Source organism: Oncorhynchus mykiss, chromosome 9 (assembly GCF_057628025.1).
Source record: "Oncorhynchus mykiss isolate SJ-2025 chromosome 9, ASM5762802v1, whole genome shotgun sequence".
NCBI classification, from domain to species: domain Eukaryota; kingdom Metazoa; phylum Chordata; class Actinopteri; order Salmoniformes; family Salmonidae; genus Oncorhynchus; species Oncorhynchus mykiss.
This window is the reverse complement of record NC_143030.1, coordinates 19,329,042-19,347,993: the sequence shown is the minus strand read 5'-3', so window position 1 is coordinate 19,347,993 and position 18,952 is coordinate 19,329,042. Positions and strand designations below refer to the sequence as shown.

General features: G+C 46.2%; 1 protein-coding gene across 1 annotated transcript; it reads right to left on the bottom strand.

The window, feature by feature from the left end:
* Positions 1 to 2,142: 2,142 nt before the first annotated feature.
* Positions 2,143 to 18,631, bottom strand: LOC149980811 (cytosolic phospholipase A2 gamma-like). Its single transcript, XM_090185686.1, has 9 exons — positions 18,521 to 18,631; positions 17,956 to 18,061; positions 17,404 to 17,544; positions 17,224 to 17,301; positions 14,042 to 14,224; positions 13,792 to 13,959; positions 5,533 to 5,687; positions 4,591 to 4,759; positions 2,143 to 2,327 (listed from the first exon to the last, which is right to left on the bottom strand). Exons 1-9 carry the CDS (start codon positions 18,629 to 18,631, stop codon positions 2,143 to 2,145), a joined length of 1,296 nt encoding a protein of 431 aa, XP_090041812.1.
* Positions 18,632 to 18,952: the final 321 nt, after the last annotated feature.

Below are 18,952 nucleotides of genomic sequence, written 5' to 3'. Positions count from 1 at the left end.
CTACTGTTCCATCGATGTGGATAGGGGGGTGTTCCCTCTGCTGTTTCCTGAAGTCCATAATCATCTCCTTAGTTTTGTTGACGTTGAGTGTGAGGTTATTTTCCTGACACCACACTCCGAGGGCCCTCACCTCCTCCCTGTAGGCCGTCTCGTCGTTGTTGGTAATCAAGCCTACCACTGTTGTGTCGTCCGCAAACTTGATGATTGAGTTGGAGGCGTGCGTGGCCACGCAGTCGTGGGTGAACAGGGAGTACAGGAGAGGGCTCAGAACGCACTCTTGTGGGGCCCCAGTGTTGAGGATCAGCGGGGTGGAGATGTTGTTGCCTACCCTCACCACCTGGGGGCGGCCCGTCAGGAAGTCCAGTACCCAGTTGCACAGGGCGGGGTCGAGACCCAGGGTCTCGAGCTTGATGACGAGCTTGGAGGATGTTCCACTAACCACCGTGTCCCCTTTAGTGACTGACCCTAGTGCCCTGTCTCTCCTCCAGGATGTTCCACTAACCACCGTGTCCCCTCTAGTGTCTGACCCTAGTGCCCTGTCTCTCCTCCAGGGGGTTCCACTAACCACTGTGTCCCCTCTAGTGACTGACCCTAGTGCCCTGTCTCTCCTCCAGGATGTTCCACTAACCACCGTGTCCCCTCTAGTGACTGACCCTAGTGCCCTGTCTCTCCTCCAGGATGTTCCACTAACCACCGTGTCCCCTCTAGTGACTGACCCTAGTGCCCTGTCTCTCCTCCAGGATATACCACTAACCACTGTGTCCCCTCTATTGACTGACCCTAGTGCCCTGTCTCTCGTCCAGGATATACCACTAACCACTGTGTCCCCTCTAGTGACTGACCCTAGTGCCCTGTCTCTCCTCCAGGATGTACCACTAACCACCGTGTCCCCTCTAGTGGGGTAACAGCAGTAGTCGGTTTCCTGCAAAAACCAATTGGCGCCAACTACCTCACGGACCCATACAGCCAAATAGGAACGATGGGAAGTGAGTGTGATCATTAGTACCTGCAGGAGGTCCGTAATGAGGTCTGTGTCCACATTATGCTGCTGCACTGGTGGAGGAAATGAGACGTGAGATGCAGGCTATACTCCAATGTGCAGTGTGCAGTGTATGTAGTAGGCCTATCCACCTATATGTAGCCCTACCAGTATAGGCCTATACATATGCAGGCCCATACATATACATATAGGCCTATAGACCTACATGCATATTCACATGTAGTTATGCATACGTAGTCTAAAAGGTCAACAAGTCATTACTCTATCACCCTCAAACTCTACTCTGGACCTCGAAGCCAGTGTCACTGCTTTTGCTTTCGTTGTTCCCTCTAATCAGGAACTGATTGAGACCTGAGACACGAGGTGGGTGCAATTAATTGTCAGTTTGAAAAGAAAACCAGCAGGGTCCGGACCTCGTAGGGTAAGAGTTGAATACCCCTAGTCTATGAGAACAAGAATAGTCTATGTGCCCGAAGCATATAGACCAGGGCTCTCCGACTCTGTTCCTTAAGTGCTACCCTCCTGTAGGTTTTCACTCCAATCCCAGGAACAAGGTCTGGAGCAAAAACCTACAGGAGGGAGGCTCTCCAGGAACAGTATCAAAAGGAAGAGTATAAACAATGTCATATTCCTTATATTAAGCAACCCAGACGGCACCATTTTATTTTTCACAGATAGCCAGGGGCACACGCCAACACTCAGACATCAAACAATGGATGTGTTTAGTGAGTCCTAATCAAAAAGATGTCTCAAAAAGCTTAGTTAATTTTGTATATTATTTTTATTATTTTCACTGCATTAGGGATAACATACACAGACGCTGCAACTTTCTCCAGTGTGTAGGTACAAATCCTTTTGATTCAAGACAGTAGGGAACACAGGTGAGCAACCGATGCGCAGCAGGTGCTTCTAATCAGTCTGCCAGATCAGAGGCAGTAGGGAGGAACAAGAATGTCCTCTTGATAAGTGCATGAATTAGACTTTTTCTGTTCTGCTAAGCATTCAAAATGTAACAAGCCAATGTCGGCAGTCAGAGAAAATGTATGGAGTAAAAAGTATATTATTTTCTTTAGGAATGTCGTGAAGTAAAAGTTGTCAAGTATTAATAGTAAAGTACAGATACTTTCCACCACTGATAAAAACTATTGAGCCATTGACATGTGCTTCTTTCTGCGTTGGATGGCCATAATGATCTGTCCCAGGATCCTGTCTCTGTTGTTCCTCATGTTGTCCTGGGCCTTCTCCAGGAGGTCATCGATCTCCGACGCACTGTAGGGCATTTGGAACGTTTGGTACTTCTCCCTCTCCTTCTTAATCTCGTCCTCGTCTAGGAAGAGAACAGAACAATGTACATGTCTTACATCAGCTGGCTTGTGCTCAGATGGGAGGGGTGGACATATTTGAGGTGTGTCCTTAAGAAAATGTTCAGCAATGTAATAAAGTCATGACCTTTCAAATAAGTTACATTTTATTAGCTACGCTATAAAAACCGAATAGCATATAATTACAGCACTATGTAACAGGTATGTCAGCTACCCACTGTAATGTTAGTTGGCTACTAATACATCAAACATCCAGTATATTTACTAACTGCCCAATGTTTATTGACTTGATTATTCACGTCATTCAAAAGCTTAGCTAAGTGGTATAGTGTTGCAGGTGTGTTCGTAAATTTGCTCTGGCTATCTACTCCGATTTCTGAGCACTCTCATCTGACAATGCCAGAGCACAGAATCAATACATTTACAAACGCTCAACACCCATTGTATGTAGCCGGTGTCAGTAAACGTTGGCAAAGAAGCTTAATTAAAGTGTTCTGAGAGCGAAACGCTCTGAATTTACGAACGGACAAGCTGACAACTCCCTGACACTCCCGATTGAATTTACAAACAAACCCAAAGTCTAGCTAGTAATTTGTTATGCTAACAAGCTAGCAAACGGTTGCATAGCAACAGCATCAACTTCTGGTAGACATGCGAAGCGCTAGTATACTCAACTGAAAGGATCCCACTAGTTTTATTTAGCATACTGTAAACTAATAGTATATACACGTTAAGTATGTAGTATACAGTATGTTAGTATGTGTGTTCGAACACACCTTCTGTGTTTTTATACTTTTCAGGTCACTTCGTAAGTGGCTGAATCTCACCGGAAAAATCATCTGAGGGAGGGAAACAGCGCCCCTCTGTGTCAGTATGTGTAGCTCATGCATCTGATGCTGCCTGGACCCAAAGAGTATAACATGTTGCAGCAGTAGCGTTTGATTGAGTGATGCCAGCAAGCATTTTGGACTTCCTTTATCATTGTTTTAAATAATTAACCTATCAGCATTGAGCTGATCTCAACTGTGGGTTATCCTAGTGCAGGAAAACACACCCCAAGGGAGGCCCGTTTGGAATTACACCAATCAAATCCTTTCCTAAGCAAAACTTCATTTTCAGAAAAATGTCAGTTTCTGGTCTGCTTGTGTTGATGTCCTGCAGTAGCTTGCTTGCTAAATCGTCCCTTTCCTAAGCCATGGATGGAGATGGGGTTTTTACTTAATTCTCTCTACAGGCCAAGGATTATGATGCCGATTCTGATGTCACCATAAATGAATATGTTGTGCCACTGGCTTGACATGATTGAGGTTCAATAGACTTGTTTCTGTGTTTACAAACATTCCCACACGAGGGCGAGGTATGCAACCTGGTGTCAGAACAAGGGGGAGTTCTTATAGAACAACAGCAAGAAAAGCCTCTACATGTTGCTTATGAGTGCATTTCACACTACTTTTGGATTATAATTGGATTTTAAGGTTTGTATGAATGTCCTGCTATTTCAATGATCTTTAGCATTCTAGATAACTGCTGTATCGAAAATAGTTATGTTGCAAAGATCACAACCAAATATAATCCTAGCGACTGTTCAAGCAAGAATCAAAACATCATTGTAAGCGTATGAGAACCTCAAAAAGTTGTTTTGTTTAGAAGTAATAAAAACAAATCTATGCTGTTTAATGGGTGAAGATGGCGATGGGCTACGCACTGCCGCCAAGAGTCACGCGCATCTGTAGGGTCTATATGTAGTCTAGTAGTCTCATGTTAACTAGCTAGCTAATTTAGCTTGGTCATGGTTGCCCATGCAAGGAAGTTAGGCAAGCAAGAATTTTAGCTAGATAGCCTATGACAACAAAAACTAAAAGCCATAGACCGTTTTGTCTACATGAAAGAGACGAGGATGGCATTGGTGTTCAACTAGTCTACAAGTAGGGTGAGTCTTTTCCATTTTACTTGTTTACACATACACACACAGAAATTATTACCATGGACAGCCATGTGATATTTAGCAACATTGGACTAAATTGTTTTTGGTATCTTTAAGTTTGTTTAGATTTACCATTGTGTTTTGTGTGAACCCCAGGAAGAGTAGCTGTAGCAAATGTGGCTCCTGATAAACAATACTAATGCCATCATAAAACACAGACAGTTGGTGCAGATGTACAGGAAAAAGACATGACACAGAGAAAAACTAAGTCAGAATAGGGCGTAGTCAGAGAGACAAGGATAATAGACAGAGAGACACTGACTACTATGATGACTACCACACACCATGGCAGTTCCGCAGGTTGAACAGGGGCATGTGCATGACGGTGGGAGTGTTTTGCCCCTCAAAAACGTAGCAGTCCTGAGGATGGTCTTTCTCCTTCCTTATATCCTCATTCACTGGGGGAAAGGGAAGCTTCAGCTCATCCGCGTACTGTTTGGCACTAAACACCGTCTGTGAGGAGCAGGACCAGTAGTATGGTTATGTCAATGTCCTTCTCCATACTAGCCCTTATTCCCTAATTCCTAGGCACTACTTCCTTCTTACTAGGCCCTACTCCCTAGGCCAGGGGTGTCACTCAGTCCAGGGAGAGCCGGGTGGCTGCAGGTTTTTGGTTTTTCAATGAAGACCTAGACAACCAGTTGAGGGGACTTCCTTACTAATTAGTGACCATTCATCAATCTAGTACAAGGGTGGAGCGAAAACCCACAGACACTCCCTCCATGGAATGAGTTTGACACGTGCCCTAGTCACTACTCCCTAGAGAGTGAGCGAGAGAGAGCGAGAGGGTCACTACTACCTAGAGTGAGCAACAGAGGGGGGAGAGAGAGTCACTACTACCTAGAGAGCACACGAGAGGGAAGAGAGAGAGAGTCACTACTACCTAGAGAGCACACAAGAGAGGGAGAGAGAGAGAGAGTCACTACTACCTAGAGAGCACACAAGAGAGGGAGAGAGAGAGGGGGTCACTACTACCTAGAGAGCACACGAGAGGGATGAGAGAGAGAGTCACTACTACCTAGAGAGCACACAAGAGAGGGAAGAGAGAGAGAGAGAGAGAGAGGGTCACTACTACCTAGAGAGCACTCAAGAGAGGGATGAGAGAGAGACACTACTACCTAGAGAGCACACAAGAGAGGGAGAGAGAGAGAGGGGGTCACTACTACCTAGGCACTTCATATTTGTCTGAAAGGCTTGAATAGGAATAAATGTGTGTGCGTGTTTGCCTCAAATGGGTCTTCTTCGCTGAAGTCCAAGGAGATGATGAGGTCGACCTTCCTCGAAGTGCGCAGGACGGGGGGGTAGGGAGAGTTGTTCTTTACCCCAGCGTCTACCAGGTGAATCTTCTCATTGCGTTGCATGCTCTCCGGAACTCTAGTATCTGGGGAGATGGAGAGCGAAAGGAGGGGTAGAGAGTGAGGGGGCGTAGATCGAGACAGGGGGGTAGAGAGAGAGCAAGCGAGCGGGGGAAGGTAGAGAGAGAGCAAGCGAGCGTTGGAAGGTAGAGAGAGAACAAGCGAGCGGGGGAAGGTAGAGAGCGAGCAGGGGAAGGTAGAGAGCGAGCGGGGGAAGGTAGAGAGCGAGCGGGGGAAGGTAGAGAGCGAGCGGGGGAAGTTAGAGAGCGAGCGGGGGAAGGTAGAGAGCGAGCGGGGGAAGGTAGAGAGCGAGCGGGGGAAGGTAGAGAGCGAATGAGGGAGTGGGGGAAGGTAGAGAGAGAGCAAGCGAGCGGGGGAAGGTAGAGAGAGAGCAAGCGAGCGGGGGAAGGTAGAGTGCGAGCAGGGGAAGGTAGAGAGCGAATGAGGGAGTGGGGGAAGGTAGAGAGAGAGCAAGCGAGCGGGGGAAGGTAGAGAGAGAGCAAGCGAGCGGGGGAAGGTAGAGAGCGAGCGGGGGAAGGTAGAGAGCGAATGAGGGAGTGGGGGAAGGTAGAGAGAGCAAGCGAGCGGGGGAAGGTAGAGAGAGAGCAAGCGAGCGGGGGAAGGTAGAGAGCGAGCGGGGGAAGGTAGAGAGCGAGCGGGGGAAGGTAGAGAGCGAGCGGGGGAAGGTAGAGAGCGAGTGGGGGAAGGTAGAGCGAGAGGGGGAGGGTACCGAGAGCAAGCGGGGGAGGGTAGAGAGAGCAAGCGGGGGAGGGTAGAGAGAGCGAGAGAGCGGGGGGGTAGAGAAAGAGAGCGAGCGGGGGGTTGAGGGAGCGGGGGAAGGTAGAGAAAGAGAGCGAGCGAGCAGGTGATAGAGAGCGAGTGGATAGAGAGCGAGCGGGGGGATAGAAAGAGCGAGCGGGGGGGTAGAAAGAGCGAGCGGGGGGATAGAGAGAGGGAACGGGGAGATAGAGAGAGCCAACGGGGAGATAGCGGGGGAGGGGTAGAAAGAGAGAACCAAGAAAGTTGACATTTGAGGGAAACATAAGATCCTGATGACTGATACTAGTTATGCTATCATGTTAGGAAGAGCTCTGATGTTACTGTACCTTTGATCTTGAAGAGGAAGTTGGATGTGGTTCCCCATTCCCGTTGTTCTTTCGGCAGAAGTAAAATGATCAGTATAATCCAAAAGATTAAATCTGGGGGAGACACACCAATTTCAATTATTCTTAACTGGTAAAAAATCATCTCAGTTCTCCCTTTCTGGAGAGGACAAGAGAATAAACATTTATCTCATGTCATTATGATGAGAGAGTTTGGGAACGTGACAGTACAACACCGTCTCATAGCAAAACGTGCATGCTGTAACGATAGTACAAGGCCAACATAACCTGTCCAAGTTACTGTAGCGTGGAATCTGCACGTTTTTACAAAGCATTACTAAAGGGTAAAAAAAAAAGTTAGAGCTCAACTATGTAGTACAGTTAGCAGTATTAGGTGTTAAGTGTGAGTGGTTAAGGTAAGGGTTAGGTTAGGGTTAGGTTAAGCATTAACTTCGACAGGTTAGGTTTAGGCATTAAAAGTAAACTCTCCCTAAAAAACAACTTCTCATTTAGAAAACAGCGTGGCATTGATATGAGCCAGAAACATTTATTTTACTGTATTAAACAAAAACATAGTTTTGTACCTGTCACTACGTAAATGAAGGTCGATTTATTTCAATCCTGCCCACAGCTGGCAGCAATCAAGTAATCATCAATTCGGAGTGCAGATGCAGTGACCAAATAGTAATGGCAGTGGTAAATGTGGTTTGATTTTGGATATTCCTATATGTCAGGTGCGTGAATGAGGACCCAAAAGCGAATTAACAAACAGAGTTTCTTTAATGATGAACACACGTGGGCTCAGATGGACAGGTAGATTCCGACAGGACAGGACAAGGTTGCAGCAAACACGATGATAGTCTGGTTCAGGCATGAGACACACAAACAAGAATCCGACAAAGACAGGAGCAGAAACAGAGAGAGATATAGGGACCTAATCAGAGGGAAAAAGGGAACAGGTGGGAAAAGGGGTGAATGAGGTAGTCAGAGAAGACAAGGAACAGCTGGGGGAAAGAGGGACAGAAACGGTAACCTAGTACGACCAGCAGAGGGAGACAGGGTGAAAGGAAAGGACAGAAAGACACAACATGACAATACGACAGTACCCCCCCACTCACCGAGCGCCTCCTGGCGCACTCGAGGAGGAAACCTGGCGGCAACGGAGGAAATCCTCGATCAGCGCACGGTCCAGCACGTCCCGAGAGGGAACCCAACTCCTCTCCTCAGGACCGTACCCCTCCCAATCTACGAGGTACTGGTGACCACGGCCCCGAGGACGCATGTCCAAAATCCTACGGACCCTGTAGATGGGTGCGCCCTCGACAAGGATGGGGGGGGGGGGGGGAAGACGAGCGGGGGCGCGAAGAACGGGCTTGATACAGGAGACATGGAAGACCGGGTGGACGCGACGAAGGTATCGCGGAAGAAGAAGTCGAACTGCGACAGGATTAATGACCCGAGAAATACGGAACGGACCAATGAACCGCGGGGTCAACTTGCGAGAAGCCGTCTTAAGGGGAAGGTTCTGAGTGGAGAGCCAAACTCTCTGACCGCGACAATATCTAGGACTCTTAGTTCTACGCTTATTAGCAGCCCTCACAGTCTGCGTCCTATAACGGCAAAGTGCAGACCTGACCCTCTTCCAGGTGCGCTCGCAACGTTGGACAAAAGCCTGAGCGGAGGGGACGCTGGACTCGGCGAACTGAGATGAGAACAGCGGAGGCTGGTACCCGAGGCTACTCTGAAAAGGAGATAGCCCGGTCGCAGACGAAGGAAGCGAGTTGTGGGCGTATTCTGCCCAGGGGAGCTGTTCTGACCAAGACGCAGGGTTGCGAAAAAAAAGACTGCGTAAGATGCGACCAGTAGTCTGATTGGCCCGTTCTGCTTGACCGTTAGACTGGGGGTGAAAGCCGGAAGAGAGACTGACGGAAGCCCCAATCAAACGGCAAAACTCCCTCCAAAATTGAGACGTGAATTGCGGACCTCTGTCCGAAACGACGTCTGACGGAAGGCCATGAATTCTGAAAACATTCTCGATGATGATTTGTGCCGTCTCTTTAGCAGAAGGAAGCTTAGCAAGGGGAATGAAATGAGCCGCCTTAGAGAACCTATCGACAACCGTAAGAATAACAGTCTTCCCCGCTGACGAAGGCAGTCCGGTGACAAAATCTAAGGCGATGTGAGACCACGGTCGAGAGGGAATGGGAAGCGGCCTGAGACGGCCGGCAGGAGGGGAGTTACCGGACTTAGTCTGCGCGCAGACCGAACAAGCAGCCACGAAACGACGCGTGTCATGCTCCCGGGTGGGCCACCAAAAACGCTGGCGAATGGAAGCAAGCGTACCCCGAACGCCAGGGTGGCCGGCTAACTTGGCAGAGTGAGCCCACTGAAGAACGGCCAGACGAGTAGGAACGGGAACGAAAAGAAGGTTCCTAGGACAAGCGCGCGGCGACGGAGTGTGAGTGAGCGCTTGCTTTACCTGCCTCTCAATTCCCCAGACAGTCAACCCGACAACACGCCCCTCAGGGAGAATCCCCTCGGGGTCAGTGGAGGCTACTGAAGAACTGAAGAGACGAGATAAAGCATCAGGCTTGGTGTTCTTAGAGCCCGGACGATAAGAAATCACGAACTCGAAACGAGCGAAAAACAGCGCCCAACGCGCCTGACGCGCATTAAGTCGTTTGGCAGAACGGATGTACTCAAGGTTCCTATGGTCAGTCCAAACGACAAAAGGAACGGTCGCCCCCTCCAACCACTGTCGCCATTCGCCTAGGGCTAACCGGATGGCGAGCAGTTCGCGGTTTCCCACATCATAGTTACGTTCCGACGGCGACAGGCGATGAGAAAAATACGCGCATGGGTGGACCTTGTCGTCAGAGAGGGAGCGCTGAGAAAGAATGGCTCCCACGCCCACCTCTGACGCGTCAACCTCAACAACGAACTGTCTAGAGACGTCAGGTGTAACAAGGATAGGAGCGGATGTAAAACGATTCTTGAGGAGATCAAAAGCTCCCTGGGCGGAAACGGACCACTTAAAGCACGTCTTGACAGAAGTAAGGGCTGTGAGAGGAGCTGCCACCTGACCGAAATTACGGATGAAACGACGATAGAAGTTCGCGAAGCCGAGAAAGCGCTGCAGCTCGACGCGTGACTTAGGGGCGGGCCAATCAATGACAGCTTGGACCTTAGCGGGATCCATCTTAATGCCTTCAGCGGAAATAACAGAACCGAGAAATGTGACGGAGGAGGCATGAAAAGTGCACTTCTCAGCCTTCACAAAAAGACAATTCTCTAAAAGGCGCTGGAGGACACGTCGAACGTGCTGAACATGAATCTGGAGTGACGGTGAAAAAATCAGGATATCGTCAAGGTAAACGAAAACAAAGATGTTCAGCATGTCTCTCAGGACATCATTGACTAATGCCTGAAAGACAGCTGGAGCGTTAGCGAGGCCGAAATGAAGAAGAACCCGGTATTCAAAGTGCCCTAACGGAGTGTTAAACGCCGTCTTCCACTCGTCCCCCTCCCTGATGCGCACGAGATGGTAAGCGTTACGAAGGTCCAACTTAGTGAAAAACCTGGCTCCCTGCAGGATCTCGAAGGCTGAAGACATAAGAGGAAGCGGATAACGATTCTTCACTGTTATGTCATTCAGCCCTCGATAATCTATGCAGGGGCGCAGAGACCCGTCCTTCTTCTTGACAAAAAAAAACCCCGCTCCGGCGGGAGAGGAGGAGGGGACTATGGTACCGGCGTCAAGAGCTACAGACAAATAATCCTCGAGAGCCTTACGTTCGGGAGCCGACAGAGAGTATAGTCTACCCCGGGGGGGAGTGGTTCCCGGAAGGAGATCAATACTACAATCATACGACCGGTGTGGAGGAAGAGAGGTGGCCCTGGACCGACTGAACACCGTGCGCAGATCGTGATATTCCTCCGGCACCCCTGTCAAATCACCAGGCTCCTCCTGTGAAGAAGAGACAGAGGAAACAGGAGGGATAGCAGACATTAAACATTTCACATGACAAGAGACGTTCCAGGAGAGGATAGAATTACTAGACCAATTAATGGAAGGATTATGACAAACTAGCCAGGGATGGCCCAAAACAACAGGTGTAAAAGGTGAACGAAAAATTAAAAAAGAAATGGTTTCGCTATGATTACCAGAAACAGTGAGGGTTAAAGGTAGCGTCTCACGCTGAATCCTGGGGAGAGGACTACCATCCAGGGCGAACAAGGCCGTGGACTCCCTTAACTGTCTGAGAGGAATGTCATGTTCCCGAGCCCAGGTCTCGTCCATAAAACAGCCCTCCGCCCCAGAGTCTATTAAGGCACTGCAGGAAGCTGACGAACCGGTCCAGCGTAGATGGACCGACAAGGTAGTGCAGGATCTTGAAGGAGAGACAGGAGTAGTAGCGCTCACCAGTAGCCCTCCGCTTACTGATGAGCTCTGGCTTTTACTGGACATGAAGTGACAAAATGACCAGCAGAACCGCAATAGAGACAGAGGCGGTTGGTGATTCTCCGTTCCCTCTCCTTAGTCGAGATGCGGATACCTCCCAGCTGCATAGGCTCAGCTCCCGAGTCGGCAGAGGAAGATGGTAGTGATGCGGAGAGGGGGGCAACGGAGAACGCGAGCTCCTTTCCACGAGCTCGGTGACGAAGATCAACCCGTCGCTCAATGCGAATAGCGAGTTCAATCAAGGAATCCACGCTGGAAGGAACCTCCCGGGAGAGAATCTCATCCTTTACCTCTGCGCGGAGACCCTCCAGAAGACGAGCGAGCAAAGCCGGCTCGTTCCAGCCACTGGAGGCAGCAAGAGTGCGAAACTCAATAGAGTAGTCTGTTATGGATCGATTGCCTTGACATAGGGAAGACAGGGCCCTGGAAGCCTCCTCCCCAAAAACAGATCGATCAAAAACCCGTATCATCTCCTCCTTAAAGTCCTGATACTGGTTAGTACACTCAGCCCTTGCCTCCCAGATTGCCGTGCCCCACTCACGAGCCCGTCCAGTAAGGAGAGATATGACGTAGGCAACACGAGCAGTGCTCCTGGCGTAAGTGTTGGGCTGGAGAGAAAACACAATATCACACTGGGTGAGGAACGAGCGGCATTCAGTGGGCTCCCCAGAGTAACACGGCGGGTTATTGATTCTGGGCTCCGGAGATTCGAAAGCCCTGGAAGTGGCCGGTGGATCGAGGCGGAGATGGTGAACCTGTTCTGTGAGGTTGGAGACTTGGGTGGCCAGGGTCTCAACGGCATGTCGAGCAGCAGACAATTCCTGCTCGTGTCTGCCTAGCATCGCTCCCTGGATCTCGACGGCTGAGTGGAGAGGATCCGAAGTCGCTGGGTCCATTCTTGGTCGGATTCTTCTGTCAGGTGCGTGAATGAGGACCCAAAAGCGAATTAACAAACAGAGTTTCTTTAATGATGAACACACGTGGGCTCAGATGGACAGGTAGATTCCGACAGGACAGGACAAGGTTGCAGCAAACACGATGATAGTCTGGTTCAGGCATGAGACACACAAACAAGAATCCGACAAAGACAGGAGCAGAAACAGAGAGAGATATAGGGACCTAATCAGAGGGAAAAAGGGAACAGGTGGGAAAAGGGGTGAATGAGGTAGTCAGAGAAGACAAGGAACAGCTGGGGGAAAGAGGGACAGAAACGGTAACCTAGTACGACCAGCAGAGGGAGACAGGGTGAAAGGAAAGGACAGAAAGACACAACATGACAATACATGACATATAGGGCTAGTTAGAGACCATCGGTCAATTACACAATGTACAATCTCCAAATTTCAATGACTTTAAAACCTCAAACCAACTATAAATTGTAGAAATTCAATTTAAACACATAAAGCATTTGTTGAGAACTGAAAGGTGTGTAATTGCCTCTTTTAAATTGATTGACTGTCCCTAAGTAGCCCCAGCTGTCCAAAGTCAAATCTATTTTGCCACGGTCACACACCACAATAATTGGTGAAGTAATTTGGCTAACTCTTCCCATCTGCGATCAGACACCCACATCAATTCACACCCCGAAACCAACTCACTTTTGAATTCAGTCGTGGCAACTAGCATCTCTTAATGAACCAACTCTAAAACTAGGCCAAATCAGGAAGTTCAGCCACCCTTTAACTTGGAGTGGTTAGGATTAGTGATGGGGAAACTAAGCTTCCTTAAGCATTGAGGCTTTCCAGCCAAATGTGTCGAGAATAGGTTCATTACTCTGAGCTTCCTTATCCATTCACAATGCACATTAGTGAACACATCTGCTGGTCAGCAAAAAATAGCAAGGTGTGATTATCAGAGGGGTTTTTCTCCACAGATTTTAGCAAAGCTCTGTGGCACAGCAGTAAATCATTGGCTTCAAATAGGTTCACTGTAACGGATGGAACGGATTGAGAAATCGTACCAAACTCGTGTTTGATATGTGTTTGATACCGTTCATGATGCCATTCCCAAGCATTACAATAAGCCGTCCTCTGATTTCTCCCTCCACCAGCCTCCCCTATTGGAGCTGTACTAGATACAGATGTCCACTGTTTATAACTACCTAATGCCATATACTCTCTTACACTAAGACCATATTACCACATAACCATACTGCATTTTACATCCAGGTCCCCAAACCTTCTGTAAAAAACTCAGCTCCAAGGCATCAGGTCAGTGGTACTGTGGAAGTTAGTGTTGCCTGTGCAGATGTAGGGTCTAATGCCTCTAAGTATAAAAGTACTACATAGTGCTACCTACCTATAAAGGGTTCTTCAGTTGTCTCTGTGGGAGAACCCTTTGATAACCCGTTTGGGTTTCATGTGGAACCCTTTTTGGTTCCACGTAGAGCCTTTTCCAGATAAGGTTATACATGGAACTTAATAGGGTTCAACAGTACATGAAACCCATAAAGGTTCTTCAAAGTGCTCTCCCACACGGACAGCCAAATAACCTTTTTTTTCTCAGAGTGCAGGCTGTAGTTCAACAGGCTAACCTGGTGTTGGAGTAATATAATGCCTTTGTTACCGATGCAGTTGCAGCGCTGGTCCTCCCAGTCTTTTGCCCAGCTGTCTGAGGAGAGGATGAGCTCCAGACTGACTGTCTCTATGAACTTCTTTCTCTCCACCAGGCTGGTTCTCTTCCAACTCTCAGGGTCCATGTTCCACAGCATCTCACCCTTACTGCTCACATGACCTAGAGTCATTATACACATTATCACTGGGGTCATGATTATGGTGTCTTTGTGCAATAGTGTGTGTATACGTGTGTGTCTCACCTTCCAGTAGTTGTCCCAGTGTGGTGATGACTTCCCTTGTCTTCAGTGGATCTGGGTCCTCAGCGTACTTGATCAGCTCAGACACACACCTCACCACTCGGAAGGACACACACTCACACACCTTTACCTTCCCGCTTCTCTCAACCATATTCATGTTCTCTTTCAACATCATGCTCTCGTGTCCTGCAGAACAGAACAGGTTGGTCACGTGTAGCAGAGGTGATTTGGAAACACAACCTCCTCTCATGATAAGTAGCCCTGGTAGAGACATGTAAAACTCACGGCCTATTCTATTTCAGCCATTACAATGAGCTTGACGTCCTACAGCTACTCCCACCAGCCTCCTCTGGTCCATTTATCTCCCCACACAGACAGTCCCCAACACAGTAAGCCGTTTTTTTAACCATCCGACTGCCTGTGTGTGGGGAGATAAATGGACCGGAGGAGGCTGGTGGGAGGAGCTATAACAGGACGGGCTCATTGTATTGGCTGGAATGGAGTAGGGGGAACGGAATCAAATGTATTGTCTACTACTGTCCTGTAGTTTATTGTCTAGTAGTGTCCTGTAGTTTATTGTCCAACATTGGCCTGTAGTGTATTGTCTACTATTGTCCTGTAGTTTAGTGTCTACTATTATCCTGTATTTTAATTGTCTAGTATTGTCCTGTAGTTTATTGTCCTGTAGTTTATTGTCTGGTATTGTCCTGTAGTTTGTCTACTATTGTCCTGTAGTTTATTGTCTAGTATTGTCCTGTAGTTTATTGTCTAGTATTGTCCTGTAGTTTATTGTCTACTATTGTCCAGTAGTTTGTCTACTATTGTCCTGTAGTTTATTGTCAATTATTGTCCTGTAGTTTATTGTCTAGTATTGTCCTGTAGTTTATTGTCTAGTATTGTCCTCTAGTTTATTGTCTAGTATTGTCCTGTAGTTTATTGTCTAATATTGTCCTGTAGTTTGTCTACTATTGTCCTGTAGTTTATTGTCTAGTATTGTCCTGTAGTTTATTGTCTAGTATTGTCCTGTAGTTTATTGTCTAGTAATGTCCTGTAGTATGTCTACTATTGTCCTGTAGTTTATTGTCTAGTATTGTCCTGCAGTTTATTGTCTACTATTGTTCTGTATTTTAATTGTCTCGCATTGTCCTGTAGTTTATTGTCTAGTATTGTCCTGTAGTATGTCTACTATTGTCCTGTAGTTTATTGTCTAGTAATGTCCTGTAGTTTATTGTCTAGTATTGTCCTGTAGTTAATTGTATAGTATTGTCCTGTAGTTTGTCTACTATTGTCCTGTAGTTTATTGTCTAGTATTGTCCTGCAGTTTATTGTCTACTATTGTTCTGTATTTTAATTGTCTCGCATTGTCCTGTAGTTTATTGTCTAGTATTGTCCGGTAGTTTGTCTACTATTGTCCTGTAGTTTATTGTCTAGTAATGTCCTGTAGTTTACTGTCTAGTATTGTCCTGTGGTTTATTGTCTAGTATTGTCCTGTAGTTTGTCTACTATTGTCCTGTAGTTTATTGTCTAGTAATGTCCTGTAGTTTGTCTACTATTGTGCTGTAGTTTATTGTCTAGTAATGTCCTGTAGTTTACTGTCTAGTATTGTCCTGTAGTTTATTGTCTAGTATTGTCCTGTAGTTTGTCTACTATTGTCCTGTAGTTTGTCTACTATTGTTCTGTAGGTTACTGTCTAGTATTGTCCTGTAGTTTATTGTCTACTATTGTCCTGTAGTTTATTGTCTAGTAATGTCCTGTAGTTTACTGTCTAGTATTGTCCTGTAGTTTATTGTCTACTATTGTCCTGTAGTTTATTGTCTAGTAATGTCCTGTAGTTTACTGTCTAGTATTGTCCTGTAGTTTATTGTCTAGTATTGTTTTGGAGTATTGTCTACTATTGTCCTGTAGTTTGTCTACTATTGTCCTGTAGTTTGTCTAGTATTGTCCTGTAGTTTACTGTCTAGTATTATCCTGTAGTTTATTGTCTAGTATTGTCCTGTAGTTTATTGTCTACTAATGTCCTGTAGTTTATTGTCTACTATTGTCCTGTAGTTTATTGTCTAGTAATGTCCTGTAGTTTACTGTCTAGTATTGTCCTGTAGTTTATTGTCTAGTAATGTCCTGTAGTTTACTGTCTAGTATTGTCCTGTAGTTTATTGTCTAGTAATGTCCTGTAGTTTATTGTCTAGTAATGTCCTGTAGTTTACTGTCTAGTATTGTCCTGTAGTTTATTGTCTAGTAATGTCCTGTAGTTTACTGTCTAGTATTGTCCTGTAGTTTATTGTCTAGTAATGTCCTGTAGTTTATTGTCTAGTATTGTCCTGTAGTTTATTGTCTAGTAATGTCCTGTGGTTAATTGTCTAGTATTGTCCTGTAGTTTATTGTCTAGTATTGTCCTGTAGTTTATTGTCTAGTAATGTCCTGTAGTTTATTGTCTAGTATTGTCCTGTAGTTTATTGTCTAGTATTGTCCTGTAGTTTACTGTCTAGTATTGTCCTGTAGTTTACTGTCTAGTATTGTCCTGTAGTTTATTGTCTAGTAATGTCCTGTAGTTTATTGTCTAGTATTGTCCTGTAGTTTATTGTCTAGTAATGTCCTGTAGTTTATTGTCTAGTATTGTCCTGTAGTTTATTGTCTAGTAATGTCCTGTAGTTTATTGTCTAGTATTGTCCTGTAGTTTATTGTCTAGTATTGTCCTGTAGTTTATTGTCTAGTATTGTCCTGTAGTTTATTGTCTAGTATTGTCCTGTAGTTTACTGTCTAGTATTGTCCTGTAGTTTACTGTCTAGTATTGTCCTGTAGTTTATTGTCTAGTATTGTTTTGGAGTATTGTTTACATTTTTTGTATTTATTTTTTGATTGAAGGGGATTCTCTTCATTGTTGTTTCTTTGTGTTGTATTCTTTCTTATCGACTTATCTTTTTTATTTTGTCTCTCTATCGTTGTCTTTGATGGGTGTTTTATTATCTGGATGGGTGGGGTAAGGGGAGGGGTGAAAGACTACCTTAGTATTAGTTATTCTGATTTTAAGACATTTTTGTCACCTAAAGATATGGTAAAAATGAAAATATAAACATTATTTATCACAACTGAACTCAAAGGGAATGTTGTTTCAATGATCTGAAATACAACTTACAATTCTACACACTAGCCTTGCAGAGTAACTAGCGCGATGCACTGTGGCTTACCTTCAAATAAGCCCCAGATATTTTTTGCTACCTCAGCATTGTTCACCTGCCCTTCTGCGAAGGCACTCTCACAGATACCTGCCCAGCAACAACAAACAAACAACATTACATTGATGTGTGTGTGCACGTTTGCTTGTGCATGTGTGTGTGTGTACATGTGTGTGTCTTTGCGTTCCCCACCTTGCAGCAGAACCATGTCCATTTCCTTCCTCTTCTCTATCAGAGTCCCGCCTTTAAACCGGCTCCTGAGACAGGAAGTGGGGACGAAAGCGCCCAATCCGGAGAAGCCACTCTCGTGGGGGGTCATCTCAAACCACACCCCTACAGTTAAAACAGTGATGGAGAATTGTCTGAAATGACACCCTATTCCCTATATAGTGCACTACTTCTAAACAGAGGCTGACTGGGACTCAGACTAATGCCTGGCTTGGTTTTGGGGTGTCTACAGTAGAGTGTTTGTTCATGTTGTATTCATTGTTTGTATTGTTTTTATTGTTCTGGTTCTAAAACACTTTGAGACAATTGTCTTTGTAAAAAGTGCTATACAAATCCATTTCATTGATTGATACTGCATTCACAGTGCACTCAGAACTCATTATACAAAGATGACACCCAAGTTTTCCACTCTGAAAGTATCAGAATCAACCGGTAGGAACCTCTATGGGAATAAAGTTGATTTTAACTCAGAAGTTCTGAGTTTCTGAGTTTGCGTGAATGCTGCATAAGTGTCACCTTTAGTGCAATGCTGTCTGTAGCAGTCCAGTTCTATGGCGTTGTAGATGGGGTAGGGGTTGGTGCTGTCCCTGTGAGCATCTTCAGAGAGACGGCGAGTGTCCATCTGATACAAGAGAGAGAAAAAGGGGAAGAGACAGGGATGTCACATTCATCGAAAGGAGTGGACCAAGGCTCAGCGTGTGTATAGTTCCACATACTTTATTTCAAAGTGAAACTTAACAAAAACATCAAAGAATGAACAAACATCCAGTACAGAGCGCACTTTGGCACTAACTGAAAACAATATCCCACAACGCAGGTGGGAACAATGGACAACTTAAGTATGATCCCCAATTAGAGACCACGATAATCAGCTGCCTCTAACTGGGAACCACACACCTACACCAATATAGAAATAACAATACTAGAAAAAAAATACCTAGTCACGCTCTGACCTTTCGCACCATAGAGGACCCTGAGTGCTCTCTATGGTCAGGGCGTGACAAGGGGAGAGATAATCAGCTCAACAGAGGCAGAGATAGAGAGACACACGCAAACACACACACATAAACCATACACTGACCTCCTTCATGAAAGTGGTGGCAGTGAAGGCTCCCAAAAAGTCAGTGAGGCAGAAGTCCTGGTCGCTGTATTTCCGCATCATCAGCCAGGCCACAACCTTCTTCAAGTCCATCGTAGGACCCTTCATCTTCTTTATCACCTCAACACAACGATTATTCAGCGACCAATCTGGATCGCTGTACAGGGATGACATGCACCTGTGTGTGTGTGTGTGTGTGTGTGTGTGTGTGTATGTGTGTGTGTGTGAGAGAGAGAGAGAGAGAGAGAAAGGGGTGGAGAGAGAGATACCTAATTTGTTTCAGCACATTCAAAATGAACTTTCCCACTAAGAATAATAGTAAATAAGTGTGTGTGTGTGCATGTGTGTGTGTGTGTGTGTGTGTGTGTGTGTGTGTGTGTGTGTGTGTGTGTGTGTGTGTACCAGGTGGTGCCT

Bases quoted from the DNA above. Each gene is read 5' to 3' on its own strand.
- LOC149980811 (XM_090185686.1), bottom strand. From the start codon at position 18,631: ATGGACTTGAAGAAGGTTGTGGCCTGGCTGATGATGCGGAAATACAGC. The intron at 13,960-14,041 runs GTGAGACACACA...TAATGACTCTAG, and splicing joins ACTGGGACAACTACTGGAAG to GTCATGTGAGCAGTAAGGGT. The intron at 5,688-13,791 runs GTAACAAAGGCA...CCATCTCCCCAG, and splicing joins CCAGCGCTGCAACTGCATCG to ATACTAGAGTTCCGGAGAGC.